General features: G+C 40.7%; 1 protein-coding gene across 1 annotated transcript; it reads left to right on the top strand.

Annotated features, from left to right (window-relative positions):
• The first annotated feature begins 3,671 nt into the window (after window positions 1-3,671).
• LOC113838862 (vomeronasal type-1 receptor 4-like) lies at window positions 3,672-4,619 on the top strand. Its single transcript, XM_027434371.1, has one exon. The coding sequence runs from the start codon at window positions 3,672-3,674 to the stop codon at window positions 4,617-4,619; it is 948 nt and encodes a 315-aa protein (XP_027290172.1).
• The last annotated feature ends 16,238 nt before the right edge of the window (window positions 4,620-20,857 follow it).

Raw genomic sequence — 20,857 nt, 5'->3', positions numbered from 1 at the left:
GCACCTGTCAACGATCTAACTAGCCTACCTCACTCAACCTATGCATTGATGCTTCATGTCTGAACTTACTTTCCAATGCTTAGAGTCATCTATCCAGCCTTATTATATTACTTTATAAAACAATTTTATAGACACAGAATTTCGTCTAAAAGGAAACCACACCATTATTGATGATCCTTTCTTTCATGTTTGTTATATGGTCACATTTACTATTTAATTCATTTGTGCCTCATAGCAAATTATTGCTTCTTTATGGAAAGTGTGTTCTCTTTTGTTACACTGACCCTATCAGTTCACAGCTTAATTTTTTAAGATGTTCTTTTTCATGTAATTTACTTAATTTTATTTTATGCCCATTGGTGTTTTGCCTGCAGTCATTCTGTGTGTCAAATCCCCTGGAAATGGACTTACATATTGCTATATGTGTGCTGGGGATTGAACCTGGCTCCTCTGAATTAGCAGCCTGTGCTCTTTAATGCTGAGTCATCTCTCCAGCCCTCTAGCTCAATTTTTTATATCCATTTTCTCTTATATCTGTTGACTTCATTAAATTCAAGAATTCTTTATTAATATTTCCCATCAAGGTGGACATGCTGACACACACCGTCACTTCCAGCACTTGGAAAGAAGAGGCAGGCAAATCTCTGGGAGTTCAAGACCAGCCTGGTCTACAGAGTGAGATCCAGGACAGTCAGGTCTACAGAGAGAAACCCTGTCCCAGAAAGAAAAAAGTTCCCATCATATTGCTTGTAACTATTTGGTCTGCTTTAATTTTCTAAGCTTGATTATGTATAGATGATATTAACTCTATTTTTATTCTCAAATGTAAGTTTTATGATGCTGCAGAAGTTGGATTTTTTGCATGCAGTAATTTTGTTCTCTTAACATTTCTTTTGAGAAGTATAGTTTATTTAAGGTGAAAATTGTCAGTTAGTTAGTTTGAAATTTTTTTCCATTTCTTTTACATTTTACATGGTTCTTAACTACAGTTGCATCTCACATACAATGTACATAGCTGTAAAAATTAATTTTCCTGATGTTCCTGTGACACTCCAGCTTGGGCTGATTATCACTTACACAGGGAACCTTTACCTCTCCATTGTTCTTCATGTATTTGCACTGCTGTAAAATGCTGAGTCTTTTCACTTCAGCCAGATGTGGATTTTTTTCATTCTTTCTCCAACATGCCAGCATGCTGACAGTTGCCTTCAAAGAAAGAAAAAAGGAACATTTCCGATTATGCTCTCAGTAAAATTCAAATAGACAGTTCCTGATAATATGTGGTATCTGTATTTTATGGACTGTGAATGTGATTGAATTAAAATTATCACTGAATTTTTGATTACTTATATTTTATACAACTGGATACCTCACTTCTCTGGTTTTTACTGCATCTGTACCTGTTTTGTGCTTTAAATTTTTATTATGATTTTCATTAATTTCTGATAATTTAACACATGTATACAATTGAGTATAATATTCACTTGAAATTCACATATTTTTACATATGGGTAGCAGTTGCTCTGGGCATATATATATATATCTTCATTGGCATTCAAATTTCATTTTGTTTTGTTGGTTTTTTTAGTTTTGGTTTTTGTTTTCTTTTGAAGCAGGGTTTCTCTGGGTTACCCTGGCTATCCTGAACTAGCTAAGTAGACCAGGCTGGCCTGAAACTCATTGAGATCCACCTGCCTCTGCCTCTGCCTCTGCCTGCTGAGTACTGGGATTAAAGGCATTCGCCACCACAGCACAGAAAATTTCTTTTTCTTGAATCTCAAAATAGCATATGCTGATCTTTTGTGATTTGATTTTCCATTGACAGGATCTTCCTGTGAAAGTCATAGAGTGAGTCTCTTACATCTGCGATCATATGGCAATCTGGCATTTTAACCCAGACCTCTTATTCTTGCAGGAGAAAATACTAATAACATGGTTAATGGAGTGGATTTTCAGGTCTGTGCTGAGTCACAAAAGAGTGACAAGTTAGGTCATTTGAGGACACATACAGAGCAGAGAGAAAAGATGAGTGAAAAACAAGTTTCAGGAAGATGGTAAGGAGGATGCCTATGATTCCAGGACAAAACTTGGGACTATGTGAAGGACCCCAGAGAGTAAAGGTGGGTCTGAAAAAGCCACAAGGCACAGGAGAGATGAGATGGGTTTTGTAAGATTAAGAATGGTGGGTGCTGTTTAACTATATAAGAGATAACAATGGCAAACAATGACAAGCCTTGAAGCAAACTGAATCACTGATATGAGAAATAACTGGGATTATGGAAGAACAATATTTCAGGTGTTAGAATTACTTAAGTAATTTGAAAGCTGATCCCTCATACTAGAATAAATTGACTGGAGTAGGCGCTTGTGTGCCTTGAGAAAATTCAGAAATTCCTGGACACTGGTTGCATGGTTGAACTGCTAAGACCAACAAAAACCTAACACAAAATATCCAGGAAATATGGGACACCATGAAAAGAACAGAGCTAAGAATAAGAGGCATGGAAGAAGGTGAAGAACCCAAACTTAAAGGTGCAGAAAATATATTCAACAAAATCATAGAACACAGCAATCTTCTGATGGCAATAGAATACAGATATTGCAATAACAACACACATAAATCGTTGTTACAGTGGGTTTATCAGTCAGAATCCACCTGACTGATTTGATCTTCAAATGGCACAGAAAACACAGTTTTGTGAAGATGAGCTCACCACTGTGAGTTTGTAGTCTCACCCTGGCCTTTGCTTTCCACATATCAGCAGCTCAACTCTAAGCTGTTTACAAAAGAGACAGAAGGAAATGAAATCCCTCAGAACACTGCTGGTTAACCTATAAGGTGACGTGCAAGACAAAGCATCCCACATGGAAAGTCCAAGTATTCAGTCATCACAAAGCTGACACAAACCCATGTGTATCCAAACCACTGATGTTCAAGTACACACTCTACCATCTATGTTTTAGAAACAAACGTTGCTACAAACATGATTACATTGATTTCTGGGTAAAAGGAAAAAATATCAACTGATGAATGAAAATATCTAGGAATGGAGAGATGTTTCAACTGTAAATGACCTTTGGCTGCTCTTCCAGAGGGCCAGGGTTTGATTCTCAAGGACAAATATAGTACATAGACATACAGGGAAAACAGACACACTCATAAAATAAATAACTTTTATAAAAGCCTTATTACATGCAAATTTGGCTATCACATAGGTAAGAATATCCTCTGCCTGACATGAATTCGGGGTGTTTGGGTGGATGTGACCTGCTTTCCAACACTTTATTCTGCCCTCTATGATGGCCAAGAATCTCTGGAATGCAGTTGCTAAGATGTCGTCACCTAACATTGAAAGGAGTTGGACATTTCCTCAGATGGTGATGGCACACACCTCTAATCCCATCACATAGGAGACAGAGGTAGGTGGATCTCTGTGGATTCGAGACCAGCCTGGTCTACAGAGCAAGTTCCGGAACAGCCAGTGATTCACAAAGGAGCCCTGTCCAAAACAGCAAAAAAGAATAGAAAGGATTTGGTCATTTCTCTCTTACCAGTTCTGCTGCTGAACTGTCAATCATTATATTTTCCCACAAATGTCATTTGAAAAATAGTTTTATGATACAGCCCTTTATCTGTCACTCTCAGCCTAACAAACCTGACTCACATGATCATGCTTCCAAGTAATACCATCTTGGGGGTCTGTCTCATATCTCAGTTATGTGTTGGTGTCACAGGGAACTCGTTACTATTCATTTTGTACATATATACGTTCTTCTTTAAGCCTCATTTTAAGAAGTTGATCGATTCCATTTGCATGCACCTGACAATAGTTAATGTGCTGATGATCATATTCACGTTGATATCACATATCATGTCGTACTTTGGAGTACCCAAATTTCTGGATGATACTGGCTGTAGGGCAGTGTTATTTATATTCAGAATCACGAGGGGTATGTCCATCAGTACCACCTCTATTCTGAGCACATTTCAAGTCATCACCATCACTCCCAGTAATTCTAGGTGGGTGTGGCTTAAGCCTAAACTCTCCAAGTTGACTTTGTCATCCTTACTTTGCTCCTGGCTCATTAACCTGCTCATTTATACATATATGATTCCAATGGTAATAGCCAAAACCAATTCTACTCACTTTGGCCATGGATATATGGACCCTTACTGTCAAAACAAGCACTTTGGGAACCAAAATTCAGGGTCGTTTTTGAGTATCATATTCATTCGTGATCTCTTCTATGTGGCCCTCATGATGTGGACCAGCCTGTACATGGTAACTGTCCTCTACAGACACCGCAAGAGAGTCCAGCATCTCCACAGCACAAGCCTCTCCTGCCAGCCATCGCCTGAACGCAGAGCCACTCACAGCATCTTGTTACTGGTAATCAGTTTTGTGTTCATTTATGGCTTGAATAATTACATCACCCTTTATAGTTTTTATGTACAAGCAAAAATTCCAAACGTGGAGGGAATTAATGCAATTTTGGCAACATGCTACCCAACCATCTGCCCCTTTTTACTAATGAAGAATAATAAACTTGTTTGGCAACTCACTTCTTCCTTTTCTGAAAGGAGGAGGACCTTCTTTCAAAGTGTACTCTGTGTCTGAGCTGAAACCCACACTTTCCCATCATTGGAAAACTGTCTTAATGATTTACGTGGGATAAAAAAATTGAATGTGGACCTTGAATACCTGATATGGCCTTGGTTATGCTTCAGACATTCTGTAATACATTAAAATTCATTTAGTTAACATTTTTCTGGAATACGATCCTGTGTACATGATTTTAATAACTTTAAAATTTGTTATCCACTCAAATTTTGACACTTTGCCCAAGTGAATATATTTTAAGTATTTTGAACAATTTTCTACTTCTCCATTTTTCTCTATTAAAATAATTCTAATCAAAAATTTTAAATGCCTATTGGAGCTTGGATTATGATTTTATGGGGTGGAGTGTTCTGTCCTAAGGAATGTCTTTTAACCATTGAACAAATAACATATCCTACATTAGCTATTACCGACCTCAAATACTACTATAGGGGAGACTCTTTTGTTGCATAACTGACAGGAATTTAAAGAATGTCCTTGTACCATAGCTGTCCTTGAGACAGTCATATTTTTATTATTTTAGTATGTTTTAATTATTTTCTTTATTGAAATTATTATATATATACACCATTTTCCCCTTAGGATTCCACCCTCAAATCCTTCTGTATAAAACTCTCCTTTCTCTCTGTCAAATTCATGTCCCCGTTTTTCAATGATTGTTCGTGTGTGTGTGTGTGTGTGTGTGTGTGTGTGTGTGTGTGTGTGTGTGTATTTGCATGTGTGTGTGTGTGTGTGTGCATGTATAGGTGTGTGTGTGTTTGTGTTCGTATCCTTAAATTCATAAACACTACCTGATTGGTCTGTATAATGTTACTCCTATGTATGTATTGAGGGTTGACCATTTGATACTGAACAAGCAATTGGTATGCCCTTTCCTGGGGATGACTATCTCTCTCACTCTTGACATTCCTTAGTTGCCTATAGTTCTTTGTGTAGGGCTGAGGTCTGCTAAGTGAGTCATCACCCTGCATCTAGGAAATTTCTCTTTGCACCTTTAGATACCATTACAGAAAAGCACAACCCACCAAAATGCAGAGTAGTGTATCCCAGTCCCCACTTCTGCACCTTAGGCTCAGGGAACGTTGATGAAAGGGGGACAAAAGGATTTTAAAAGCCAGCGGATGAGGGAATCCACTGTGGGATTGTGTCACCTGGTAGTATCAGAAGTTGCACCAATAGAGTATCGCCAACTGACCGATCTTTAATTGAAATAGCATGACATCCCTGTCTCACCTCCTTTTCCTCCCTCCAGCCCCTCCCAACTACCTTCCCTTGAGCCCTTCCCTCTACTGTCCCACACACAATCTCAGGTTGACAACCACTTTTTTATTATTATTGTTACATACAAATATGTGTGCATTTGTACAGGTGTATATGCACCAAAAGATATAGTTACAATGTTCAAGGTCTGTTTCTGCTGTTGACATATCAATTCAGTGCTAACCATTCTGTTGGACAACCAATAAGGGGTTCATCGCTGGGAGAGACTAATTCTCCTTCTTCCAGAAGTCACTAGTTGCCTTGAATTCTTTATCTATGGACCCCACGGAATTTACCCCATTCCAGGTTAAGATGCCCAAGGGTGTTGACATTGTTCCAGTGTTGATTATATAGACGTTTCTAGAATAGAGCCTTTCACAGAAGACTTGCTGGCATCGTAAAGCTTACATTAGTTTCCACCCCCTCTTCTGACTTGTTCCCTAATCAGGATCTGTGATGTAGATGGAGCCATTGGAGCTGGACTCCCCACTATCTGGTGATATCCGCATTGTGACCTGTGGTGGTTTTCTGTGATCGTCTCCATTTGGTCTGAGGGTTTGAAGCTAAAAACAAAGAGGAAAGAGTACATGCATTTGTCTTACGTGGTTTGGGAAACCATACTTTTTCATGAGTCCAAATAAAACAAGTAATTTCAAATAAAATATTTTCAATAATCCATGCTTGGCAAGAATCCTTTGGTCTGTTATACCCTTCTCTATGTGTGGTGAATAGATGTTTCTTGACATAAGCCAGGTTAAGGTCAGCTCTGACAGCAGACAACTAAACAGAACATTACATTTTCAAAGTTGAATTGGAGTGGAGTGTCTGCCATGAAAATCCTACTAATATATTTGCACCATTCCTCCCTCCCCTCTGGCCATGCCACTTCTCTAATCCCTCTACTCTTTCTCAAAGTCATGGCCTCTTCTTCTATAATTGTTACTGTTATATGGATACATGTACACATTCATATTACATATTACATTCATTTGTAAGCAGCTGTGTCCAGTTAGTGTTGCTTGTATGTCTATGTTTTTTTTTTTTAAGGCTGACAGGATGGGATTGGAAAAACTATCAGGGACTTTATCCCTTACAAAGGCTGATTCTTCTTCTCTCAGAAGCCATTATCTATACATAATGATATATAGCTATATTTACTTTTACATAGATGTAGATAGATGGAGAGCCGATAGAAATATCTGTATCTGTATATCTTCATGTAGGAGTGAGTGTTGGGGAACCTGTAGCCACGCCTGCTTAGGGGCTGTCTACAGATCTGCCTGACCACGCCTACGAGGGTGTGGTCAGAGTGATGTAGAAGAGAGAGTCAGTTGGCTGGGCACTTTCGGTTTCACTTTGCTTCTTGCTGTAAAGACTGCTGCCTGCCGGCTGGCTAGGTTGCTCTATAAGTAAGGCTTTTCCCTATTAAATAGCCTTACATTTCTACTTGGCACCATAGTGGTAATTTCCCACTTTATCTGGTTGTCAGGAGTGGGATATTGGAAACCTACACCCCATTTGAGACAGACTGTGGGTTCCACTTGAAAGGTTCAGGCATTATGCTGGCCTGCCCCTGTTACCTGGTGGAATCCACTCAGGCAATACCCTGGTCATCCCAAGGTTCCATGGGAAAGAATTCTGCACGCAGGTGCAGAGGACCCCTTTAAAAGATAAGTCCCTGCCCCTTTACGCTCTCTGTTTCCCTCTCTGTGTTCCTGTCCTGCTCTCTGTGCGCTCTGTGCACTCTGTGCGCTCTGTCTCTCTATGGCGACCGGCCATGGCGGTCAGCCATTTACCCTGTTCCTCCTCTTAGTCTCCCCATTCTGTCGGGCCTTATAATAAACTTATAGTCAATATGTCTGTCTCAGCAATTTCTCTTTTCTTCTTTTTAAACAAAACAGTAACATTTTGGCGCCCAGACGTGGAAAGGCTCTGCCCTTATACCTTTGCGACCTACTGGCGGGCGCGTGTTAGGCAAGGGTAACCTTACAACCCACTTCCATCTCCGATTTTCCTGGCACTTCGTCCTGCCTGCAGCAGCCTGAGATGCCGGAATTCAACTTGTCGATTTTCCAACTAAGTATTTCTGGAACTCACTGATCTGCCTATTCGCTACAATCCGGTAAGATACCCAAAACCATTCCTATGGGGCAGCCCCAGCCCTGTTCACTCTGGGTCCATTTTTCGGTTTCGGGCCGGGTGCTCTCAGACGGGGGCAATCTATGCCATTTTTTGGCCTTGCCCACGGGAAATACATTTTTACGGGATCTTTCAGTTACTGGCAGCGAGTAGGTAAATGAGCAGAGTTCTGCCTCCCAGTGGGAACTTTCTTTCACCTGGGAATGTCCCTCATTGTTCTGTTTGTTCTTTCTCTGACTGTTTCTTCTTGGTTGGCAATGTCTGCTTGAGATGCTCTGAGAGTTTTGTTTGTTTGCTGGTTTTCATTTTTCCACATGAATGAGGTTTGAAACTTTTCTGGCAATTGAGAATGTGCTTACGGGGGTCGCCATCTCAACCACGTGGGCTAACCTGGAGGCCGCCATCTTGGTCATAACCATGTGACCTAGCTTAGGCCTGCCCACTCAGTTCACTGACTTGCACAGGCAAGCACTGCCACCTGACATCTTGCTTTTTATTTCTTCTTTCACTTGTTGGGTGCATTTCCTGAAGGTCAGGCATGGGATCCCACTCCAGGAGCGGTGCTTTTTTGCTTTTTTCACTTCAGACCACTGGGTCTTTTTCGGTTTCGGGACAGCTGTGTCCCCTTCGGGGCCAGGCCCCTGGCAACTCCCACGGGCAGACGTGCATCCGTAGAGGAGCTTTTTGCCGGTTTTCCACCTGCCTCACCCATGGGAAATGCATAGAGGAACCGTTCTGGTTTCATCCAACAAGCAGATAAACAGACAAAAGCGGTTTGCGGTCCCCGCCGTTTTGGTCATATGGCCTACCTGTAGGCACACCCAGCTCCAATGGCCTATGCCAGCAAACCTGTCTATTTCTGCCAGATCTTTTTGCTTTTTATTTTATTTTTGTCTTTTTTTATTATTTTATTTTTTGTCTTTTTCTTCTTTCACTGGCTCTGTTGTTCATGGCTTGTTTACTAAATACTGTGCCTTTCCAGGGCCCTCTGTTTCAATCTACTCTCTCCCTTTAAATCTCCTGTCCATTTGCTACAATGTACGGATCAGAGATTACATTCTGGTTCCCCCTTTACTGTTATCCAGTCCTACTTGTCTTTGTACCTGTAATTTAATTTTATACTTATCTAGCTCTATATACAATTTAAATTAAACTATACTAAGTCTCATATTTCTAAATTGCTATATATCTTTAAATAATGGTAAACATTTAAAGTCATAAAGTTCTAATCTACCTTTACTTAAAATATAAGTTAAGTTTATACAACTTAAATTTAACTTATGTATCTTTAAATGATAATGAAAATTTAAAATAAAAAAGATCTATTTCAAATTAACAAAATATTTATACCATTCAGTCTATCCTATAAGCCATTTACAAAGGTACAGCTTTTATTACAAAAAGGGATTTTTCTCTAACTAAAGGCAAACTTAACTGCTAAGATACTAAACAGACAGCCCTCAAATGCTCAGAGATCTAGAGAATATGGCATTTAAAATGTTTTGTTAAAAAGCTTTTTATAACCAGAGAGATAGGCCAGTTGCTGGCCCCACCCCATTTCCTCCGAGAAGACTGATGGGCACTGAAGAAGCTTCATCTCGAGTCAGTGACAATGCTAGTTACTGAGCAACCGTGCCCTTCACCTCAACTACTACAAAGTATTCAAGACCTTGGACAAGAGGACAATGGAATCGCCTTCCCCGGCGTTGCTTGGGCCAACGGTAGGCGAGTCTTCCCAAAGTCTCTAATCCACAGGTCACAAGTTATCAGCAAGAAGGCAGGTGTCCTGCAGCCCACTACTATGGATGGACGACCTTGGGGATGGCTGTCCATGCAGCCTGCCGGCAAGTCTCTGTTATTCTTTAATCATTGATTCAGGTAAAATCTTATCCTTCTCAAGAACTCTGATGCTTTTGGCAACTGATAGTCTTGCCAGCTTAAAGCAAAACAGATTCCAGTAACAGGTAATTTAGGGTTTATCTATATGAAGATAGGAAAGTCTAACATGTATGAAAGTCTGAGAATGTAGTTATGAAGGCCTGAGGATAAAAAGGCGTAAATGATGATAAAATATGTTCCTGACTTCTCTGTTTCTCATGCTACTGTTCATAATAAAGTTCACCAATACCACTATAGGATCATAACTACAAGGTCAAGATTAAGATGCTTTTCATTGTCCTAAAAAAATCTGTCTGTTTTAAAATGGTAATGCTTTTAGCCAAGTTGCTTCTAACATGAATATGCTGCTAATGTGTCTAATACTTATGTTTCCACAAACTCTAAGGATTCTTGTAAGTTCCAGGGAGCCGAATTAGATCCAAACAGGGCAGATTCACTCCAGGTCTAAGAGGCACCAGGGAGTTCCATACAGCCTGGACTACAATGAAACAACCAGCTTCCCCAGGACGTGGCAGCACCCCAACTTTCTCGGGTCCCCCAAAGATGGTCAACAAACCCCCACGTCAGCAGGAAGCAGTCTTAAGAATTCGACGAACTTATTCCTTAACCTGCCATGTCTAAACATCCCACCTTTTTTTAATAATAAGTAGAGGTGGGAATGAAAGGTTCAGGCATTATGCTGGCCTGCCCCTGTTACCTGGTGGAATCCACTCAGGCAATACCCTGGTCAGCCCAAGGTTCCATGGGAAAGAAGTCTGCACGCAGGTGCAGAGGACTCCTTTAAAAGATAAGTCCCTGCCCCTTTACTCTCTCTGTTTCTCTCTCTCTGTTCCTGTCCTGCTCTCTGTGCGCTCTGTGCGCTCTGTCTCTCTATGGTGACTGGCCATGGTGGTCAGCCATTTACCCTGTTCCTCCTCTTAGTCTCCCCATCCTGTCGAGCCTTATAATAAACTTATAGTCAATATGTCTGTCTCAGCAATTTCTCTTTTCTTCTTTTTAAACAAAACAATAACACCACTGGCCTGTGGCCCAGGCCAGGAAAATTCCCTCTCTACACAGGTGCTCCCAGCCGACCCGCTGCAGCTGAGCTGCTCAGAACCATCCACCCAGCTTGGAGACAGTTTCTAGCTGCCTAGAGTCGAGTAGGCCTCGGCTTTCAGCAGCGGCTTCCCCTGGCCGCTGCTGCGGGAAAACCGCATCTTTTTCAGTGGTTGCAGCCACAAGGCCGTATACTCTCTAGATAAGCACAGCCGCTTTTGTGACCTCTCTCCACTGCTGCCCCGACCACTGCCAAATGCCGTGGACTAACTGAACGTCTGTGCCTCCCGCTGGTCAAAGATAGTTACTGCATCTGGAGTGGACATCAGGTAAAATTATGGCGGAATAATTATCATTTGCTAAAATTGGTAATATTTTTGCTTATTACGTGAATTCAATATTTGAGGAGGAGGCTAATTTGCCAATTACTGGCCTATATGCCATAATGGCAGTTAGCCTGCTGATACAAATAATATTACTAGCCAGAGGGCTCAGGAACATGGACAGAGATAACCTCACCACCTACTTGAAGGAAATAACAGCTTTACACAATGAGGTTTTGGAGAACAGATTAGGTCAGACCATAATTGTGCAGCAAGTGGAACAGAAATTACATGATAAGCTTGGCTTTGTGTCCAATATGCTAAACACAGAGCTGTCTGTTACCCAAGATGAGATGCAGCGTATTTATGATAAGATAAACACAGAGAGATCCTCCATGTCTGAGGCCTTAGAGGTTAGGCTGTCAGAAGAATGTGACGAGCTAAAGAATATCTGTAGCCAGCTAGAAACTCAGATAGGCAATGTTACCCAGAAACTAGATGTAAAGGTGCAAAATACCCAGGATAGGGTTGAAAAATTGGACAATGCCATTCAATCAATTATTGAAGCATCCAAGGTAGCAGATCACAAATTTGAGTCTAGATTTGAATGTTTGGAAGATAATTTACAGTACAGGGCTGACAGATTACATAGGTCCATAAGGTCGATTGCTGAGGACTCAAAATCAGCAAATCATGACCTCGAATCTAGACTCCATTACCTAGAAGGCAGTTTCCATGCCATCCAGATGCTGCCCAAGGATGATCTTATTAAAGACCTAGAAAAACGTGTAGAAGAGCAGTTAGAGAAATTTACAGATTCACTAACATGCTTGGAATCTTTTATGATTAAGGAAATTGAAACTTTTCATGAGGATATCATTACTAGGCTTAAAGATCATTGGGATGCCTCAGAGGCAGACTCACTCCAATCCTAGGCACCTACTCCACCCAGGTATCATGACTATTCCTCTAAGGTTGGTACTTGTACACCATTAGTCTACCCAGCTACCAAGGTAGAAAAGGCAGCTTCTAAGAAACACCCTCATGGACAGATGGCTTATGGATGGCAACCTATACAGCTGAAGGATCTCAAGCATATTAACGGAGCAGTTCTCTCATATGGTCTCCATAGCCCGTATGTAAAACAGCTATTACATTCATGGGCAACCTTTAACAGGGTGACACCCACAGATTGGGAATGGATGGTAGCAGCTGTACTTGACAATTCATGGCAATTCCAGTGGAAGGCATTGGTGAGGGAAGAGGCAAAGCTCCTTGAGCATCAGGGCATAAAGGAAGGTTTTGAAGCCCCTCTAGATAAGATTCTTGGTGAGGGCATTTATGCTAACCGACAGGCTCGGGCTGAATATTATGACGATATACTGTCCCTATGCAGGAAAGCAGCCTGGGATAAGGTTCGTGAGCAAGGAGAATGCCTAGAAGCTTATACCAGAATAGAACAGGGACCTACAGAACAGTTCCAGGACTTCTTACAAAGCTTAACTAGGGCAGTAGAATTACAGGTAACAGATCCAGAAACAAGACAACCAATTATATAAACAATAGCTTATGAAATGCAAACCCAATATGCAAAAGAATACTTTTGCCTTTAAAGATCACATCAGCACCGCTAGAAGAATGGGTTTTGTATGCAGCCAACATTGACTATCATGTGCAAGACACTGGACCTTGGGTAGGAGAAGCCATTTCAAAAGGGATAAAAAGGCAATAGGAAATTAAAAGTTCTAGAGGTGAGGATGCAAGGGCTTGGGAAGGAGAAGCACCTTACAGAGGTCAACATAGGTACCAAGAGGCTAGAGTTTACTACTACTATGAACCAGAACCTTGGGTAGGAAGAGCCTTCCCCTGGAGACCACAAAGGCGCCAGGAACTTGGATGTTTCAACTGTGATAAAATGGGACATACTAAGGAAATTGTAGACAAATGAATTCTAACAATGCCTCATATGGAAAGCCACTGCCTTCTGGATTGTGTAGAAGATGTGGTAGGGGCAGACACAGAACCAATGATTTTAAATAGACCAGGGACATGCAAGGAAACCCGTTAAGGCCAACCAATCCACAAGGATTGAGGAGACTACCAGGAGAGGCAAGACCATCCAGAGTTGTGGACATTGAATTCCTGGTCCCCACACACCACTGGTTCACAAGAGGAGATAGAGAGACCCCACCTGCACCCACTCAAAGAAGATATGGGAAGAAGACAGAATAAGATTTCACTCAACAACAGAAAGACCAATATGACACCACCAGAATATAGGGACTCCACACCAGCAAGATCTGAAAAGCCCAACACAGAGCATGAAGAAGAGATGGACCTCAAAAATTATCTCAGAAAGATGATAGAGACCTTTAAAGAGGAAACAAGAAAATTCCTTAAAGAAATACAAGAAAAAGCAAGCAAAAAATTACATGAAATGGAGGAAAAGACAAACCAAAAAAATTCAAGAAATAAACAAATCTCTTAAAGAATCTAAAGAAACCAAGAAAAAACAACCAAACAAGTGAAGGAAGCTCATGAAACAGTTCAAAGCAAGAAAGCTGAAATAGACACAATAAAGAAAACACAGAATGAGGCGATGCTGGAAATGGAAAGGCTGGATAAACAATCAGGAACTAAAGATGTGAGTATAACTAATAGAATTCAAGAGATGGAAGGGAGAATCTCAGTTACTGAAGACTCGCTAGAGGATATTCATTCATCGATCAAAGAAAACCTCAAGTCCAACAAATCCCTAACACAAAATATCCAGGAAATATGGGACACTGTAAAAGGCCAAATCTAAGAATAATAGTAGGTATAGAAGAAGTTAAAGAAACACTGCTCAAAGGTACAGAAAACATATTTTAAAAAACTTCCCCAACCTACAGAAGGATAGGCCTGTGAAAGTACAAGAAGCTTACAGAACACCAAACAGACTGGACCACAAAAAAAGTACGCTGACACATAATAACCAAAACACCAAATCTACAGAATAAAGAGAAAATATTAAGAGCAGCAAAGGAAAAATGCCAAGTAACATATAAAGGCAAACCAATCAGAATCACACCCGACTTCTCAATGGAAACTCTGAAAGCCAGAAGGTCTTGGATAGATGCCCTACATGCAAGGGAGCATGGATTCCAACCCAGACTACTGTACCCAGCAAAACTTTCAATCACTATAAATGGAGAAAACAAGATATTCCATGACAAAAACACATTTAGACAATACATGTCCACAAATCCAGCACTACAGTAGGTTCGTGAAGGAAAACTCCAACCCAACGAACATATCTACACTCACAAAAACACAGGCAATAGATAATCTAATTTTACCAAACACAAAAAGAAACAGGAGGGCGAAATCCACATGCAATGACACCACCACCAATAAATCCAAAACAAACAAAAACCAACAAAAAATGGACATTAATATCCCTAAATGTCAATGGTCTTAAATTACCCATAAAAATATATAGGCTAACAGAATGGATACAAAGACAGAATCCATCCTTCTGCTGTTTACAAGAACCACACCTAACTTCAAAGACAGGCGTTACCTCAAAGTAAAAGGATGGGAAAAGATTTTCCAATCAAATGGGCACATTAAACAAGCTGGTGTAGCAATCCTAACATCTAACAAATTAGACTTCAAACTATAATCAATCAAAGGAGATGAAGAAGGGAATTTCAGACTCATCACAGGAAAAGTCCATCAAGATGCAGTCTCAATCCTGAACATCTATGCCCCAAATACGAAGGCACCCACATTTGTAAACGGACCATTACTAAAGCTCAAACCACACATAAAACGACACACACTTACAGTAGGAGACTTCAACACCCCCCCTTACACCACTAGACAGGACTGCCAGACAGAAACTTAACAAAGAAACAAAGCATCTGACAGAAGTTATGACCCAAATGGGTTTAACAGATACCTATAAAACATTCCATCCAAACACAAAAGAATATACCTTCTTCTCGGCACCACATGGCACCTTCTCTAAAATTGATGACATAGCTGGCAACCAAGCAAACCTCCACAGATAAAAAAGAAGTGAAATAACCCCCTGTATCTTATCAGATCACCATGCTTTAAAGCTGGAATTCAACAGCAATACAAATTGCAGAAAGCCTACATACTCGTGGAAAATGAATAACACCCAAATGCACCATTCCTGGGTTGAGGAAGAAAAAAAAAAGAGAGAGAAATTAAAGACTTCCTAGAATTTAATGAGAATTTAGACAGAACATGCTGAAACTAATGGGACACTCTGGAACCAGTGCTAAGAGGGAAGTTCATAGCACTAAGTGCCCACATGAAGAACCTGGAGAAAACTCATACTAGAGAATTGACAGGACAACTGAAAGCTTTAGAGCAAAAAGAAGGAAACTCACCACGGAGGAGTTGACTCCAGGAAATAATCAACCTGAGGGCTAAAATCAATTACGTAGAAAATAGGAAAACAGTACAAAGAATCAATGATACAAAGAGATGGTTCTTTGAGAAGGACAACAAGATAGACAAATCTCTATCCAAACTAAACATGAGGCAGAGAGAGAGAGCATGCTAATTAACAAAACCAGAAATGAAAGGGGGATATAACAACAGACACTGAGGAAATCCAGAGAATCTTCAGGTCATACTTTGAAAACCTGTACTCCACAAAATTCGAAAATCTAAAGGAAATGGACAATTTTCTGGAAAGACATCACTTACCAAAATTAAACCAAGAACAGATAAGCAGTTTATATTGACCTATAACCCCTAATGAAATAGAAGTAGTCATCAAAAGCCTCCCAACCAAAAAAAAAAAAAAAAAAAGGGCCCTGATGGCTTCACTAAAGAATTCTACCAGAAATTCAAACAAGAGCTAATACCAGTACTCTTCAAACTGTTCCATACAATAGAAGCAGGAGGGACATTGCCAAACACTTTTAACGAGACTACAATCACTTTGATACCCAAGCCACAAGAAGATACAACTAAAAAAGACAACAGTATCCCTCATGAACACTGATGCAAAAATAATCAACAAAATATTGGTGAATCGAATCCAAGAACACATCACAAAAATTATCCACTGTGATCAAGTAGGCTTCAACCCAGGGATGCAAGGATGGCTCAACGTAGGAAAATTCATCAATGTAATCCACCATATAAACAAACTGAAACAGAAAAAAACACATGATCATCTCACTAGATGAAGAAAACCCTTTGACAAAATCCAACATCCTTTCATGATAAAGATTTTGGAGAGAACAGGAATAACAGGAACATATCTAAACATGATAAAAGCAATATACACCAAAACAACAGCCAACATCAAACTAAATGGAGAGAACCTCAAAGCTATTCCTCTAAAATAAGGAACAGGACAAGGCTGTCCACTCTCTCCATATCTCTTCAATATTGTACTTGAAGTTCTAGCTAGAGCAATAAGACAAGAAAAGGATACAAATTGGAAAGGAAGAAGTCAAACTTTCACTATTTGCATAATATATGATAGTCTAAATAAGTGACCTGAAAATCTCTACCAGGGAACTCCTACAGCTGATAAACACCTTCAGGAAAGTATCAGGATACAAAATCAACTCAAAAAAATCATTAGCACTACTATATACAGATAAATCTAATGAGAAAGAAATCAGAGAAACAACACCCTTCGAAATACCCACACACAAGATAAACTATCTTGGGGTACCACTAACCAAAAAAGTGAAAGACCTGTACAGCAAGAACTTTGAGTCTATAAAGAAAGAAATTAAAGAAGATACCAGAAAATGAAAGATCTCCTATGCTCTTGGATAGGTAGAATTAACATGGTAAAAATGGCACCCTTGCCAAAAGTAATCTACAGATTCAAAGCAATTCCCAGCAAAATCCCAACACAGTTCTTCACAGACCTTGTAAGAACAATACTCAACTTTATATGGAAAAAAGAAAAAAAAACATGGATAGCCAAAACAACTCTGTACAATAAAGGGTCTTCTGGAGGCATCACCATCCCTGACTTCAAGCTCTATTATACAGCCATCGTTCTGAAAACAGATTGGTATTGGCACCAAAATTGACAGACCAAAGGAATCGAATTGAAACCCTGATATTAACCCACACACCTATGAACACCTTATTTGTACAAAGATGCTAAATCTATACAACGGAAGAAAGATAGCATCTTCAACAAATGGTGCTGGCACAATTGGATTCGGAATGCTGAAAATTGCAGATAGATCTATATCTGTCACCATGCACAAAACTTAAATCCAAATGGATCAAAGATCTCAACATAAATCCAGCCACACTGAATCTTCTAGAAGAGAAAGTGGGAGATACCCTTGAAGGAATAGGCACAGGAGACCTCTTCCTGAACATTAAACCAGTAGCACAGACATTGGGATTTGCAATTAATAAATGGGACCTCCTGAAACTGAGAAGCTTCTGTAAGGCAAAGGACACAGTCAGTAAGACAAAATGATGGCCCACAGAATGGGAAAAGATCTTCACCCATCCCACATCTGACAGAGGGCTGATTTCCAAAATATATAAGGAACTCCAGAAGCTAGCCACCAAAACACCAAACAATGAAATTAAAAAGTGGGGTGCAGAACTAAATAGAGAATTCTCAACAGAGGAATCTGAAATGGCTAGAAGACACTTAAGAAAGTGCTCAAAATCCTTGGCCACCAGAGAAATGTAACTCAGAACAACTCTGAGATACCATCTTACACTGGCCAGAATGGCTAAAATCAAAAACACCAATGACAATCTATGCTGGAGAGGATGTGGAGAAAAAGGAACACTCCTCCATTGCTGGTGGGAGTGTGAACTTGTAAGACCACTTTGGAAATGAGAAAGGCAGTTGCACAGAAAAATGGGAATCAGCCTACCTCAAGATCCAGCCATTCCTCTCTTGAGTATATACCCAAATAATGCACGTTCATGCAACAAGGACACATGTTCACTCATGTTCATAGCAGCATTGTTTGTAATAACCAGACCCTGTAAGCAACCTAGATGTCCTGCAACTGAAGAATGGATAGAGAAAATGTGGTACATTTACACAATGGAGTACTACTCAGCGGAAAAAAACGCAATGGAATCTTGATATTCCCAGGCAAATGGATGGAACTAGAAGAAGCCATCCTGAGCGTGATAACCCAGTCACAAAAAGACAAACATGGTATGTACTCACTCATATATGAATTTTAGACATAGAGCAAAGGATTACCAGCCTACAATCCTCTTCACCAAAGAAACGAGGAAACAAGAAGGACTCTAAGAGTAAAAAGCATGGACCCTGGAGAATGGGAAGGGCCGGGACCTCCTGAACTAACTGGGAGAATGAAGGTAGGGGAGAGGGAGCTGGCAGAATGGAGAGGAGGGAGGGGAGAGGAGGAAATAGAGGAGCAGAAATGTTGAACTGGGGGAAGAATAGGGGAGAGCAGGATGAGAGTAGAGGAGCAGAAATGTTGAACTGGGGGAAGAATGGGGGCGAGCAGGATGAGAGTTACCATAATAGAGGGAGCCATTGTAGCTCCGAGGAGAGATCTGGCACTAGGGAGATTTCCAGAGATCCACAAGGATGACTCAATGAAAATCTAGGAAATGGCGGAGAGGCTACCCTAAATGCCCTTCCCCTAAAATGAGATTGATGACTACTGTATATGCCATCCTAGAGCCCTCACCCAGTGGCTGATGGAAGCATAGGCAGACATCCACTGCTAAACAGTGTACTGAACTCTGGAACCCAGCTGCAGAGAGGGAGGAGTGAAGAGCAAAGAGGTCGGGATCATGCTGGTGAAACCCACACAAACAGCCACCCTGAACAAGCGGGAGTACATGGACCCCAGACTGCTGTCTGGGAGGCCAGCACGGGTCGGATCCAGACTCATGAACATGGATGTCAATGAGAAGGCCTGCTCACACTATGGGGCCCCTGGTAGTGGATCAATATTTTTCCCTGGTGTAATAAGGGAATCTGAGAGCCCATCCCACGTGAAGGGATGCTCTTTAGGCCTTGACACATGAAGGAGAGCCTAGACCCGGCCCAGGATAATGTGGTGGTTTTTGGGGAGCCCCCCATTGAGGGCCCTAACCTCCCTGGAGAGTGGAGGGGGGATAGGGTGGTGGGGCCGCAGGGTTTTGGGAGGGAGGGTTGGGGGGCGAGAGGGAGAGGGAGAAGGGATTGACATGTGAAGCAAGCTTTTTTCTAAAATGAACTAATCAAAAACTAATAAAAATAAAACAATATCAGTAGCCCTACTTTAGCAAGATTTTAATTATTTGTGTTTTTTTAAATTATGATTTAACTATGGCATTTCACCCTTGTGTTTCCTACATTTAACCATCCTATATATACCTTTACTTTCTCTCTGTTGAATTCTAGAACTCATTTTTCATTAATGGTTCTTGGGCGTGTGTGTGTGTGGGGGGGTGTTGTGTATGTATCTCTAAATACATAAATACTACATAGTCAGTCTGTATAATTTTACTTGTTTTTATGTATTGAAGGTTGACCATTTGATATTGAATAAACAACTGGTGTGCCCTTTCCTGGGGATGACTATCTCTCCCACTCTTGACATCCTTAGTTGCCTATAGTTCTTTGTGTAGGGCTGAGATCTCCTAAGTGTATTCTTCACCCTGCATCAAGGAAATTTCTCTTTGCAACAATGTAGACCAAAGCAGAAAAGCAAAACCTATCACAATGCAGAGTAGTGAAGGCCAGGCCCAACTTCTGCACCTAAGGCATAGGGAAGATTGATGAAGAAGGAACAAAAACATTCTGAGAGTCAGAGGATAAGGGAATCTCTGTGGGATTTTGTCACTTGGTAACATCAGGAGTTACACCAATGGAGTATCACCAACATGACTGATACTTTCATTGAGATAGAATTACTTCACTTTCTGAGGAGTGGATGGCTGGGTTGCAGTGGTGGGAGGTGAGGAAAAAAGGGAGGGGAAACTGGTTGGTCTAAAAATGTACAAAAACTAAAAATAAAAAAGGAACCTTGTCTTGGGAAAAAGAAACAAAGAACAAAAAAAAAAAGAAAAGAAACACATGCACAAGAACCAGTATAATTATTTGATCTCTAACACACGAGGTAATAAAACTGGAGATACTTAGCAAGAGAAATTGCATGAAGATTTGAAGGTTGAGCAATACATCTTGAAAGAGCAATGGGTCACTGGAGAAATCAACAGGAAAATGGAGAAATTTCTGCCATCAGCTGATAATGGCTGTGATACTTTCCACATCTGCCTGAAAACTTTTAATAAGCTCCCAGATTGGAAAGTTTGCATTCTGACATAGTTCAACTTGGGAAATGCTTATCTTCAGACAGAGACACAACTCTTGTTTAGTTGACTTGGTCAATCACCATGAGAGTCACACTGTATCTGGGAACTTAAGTTTTCCTTGGAGTGCAGCAAAATGTGCACAGTCAACAAGGCCACTGGCGCCATGGGTGACAAGCTGGTTCATATCCACTGGGAAGAACAGTCCTCTTAACCTATCCCTTATTTAGTCATGGCTCCTGCTAGGCAGCCTTTTCAAGATGCTTAGCA

The sequence above is a fragment of the Cricetulus griseus genome, chromosome 9 (assembly GCF_003668045.3).
Source record: "Cricetulus griseus strain 17A/GY chromosome 9, alternate assembly CriGri-PICRH-1.0, whole genome shotgun sequence".
Classification (NCBI taxonomy): Eukaryota; Metazoa; Chordata; class Mammalia; order Rodentia; family Cricetidae; genus Cricetulus; species Cricetulus griseus.
The sequence above is the reverse complement of the archived record's forward strand: the minus strand, read 5'-3'. Positions and strand labels throughout refer to the sequence as shown.

Excerpts from the sequence above, each read along its gene's own strand:
- LOC113838862 (XM_027434371.1), top strand. The coding sequence starts at position 3,672 with ATGCTTCCAAGTAATACCATCTTGGGGGTCTGTCTCATATCTCAGTTA.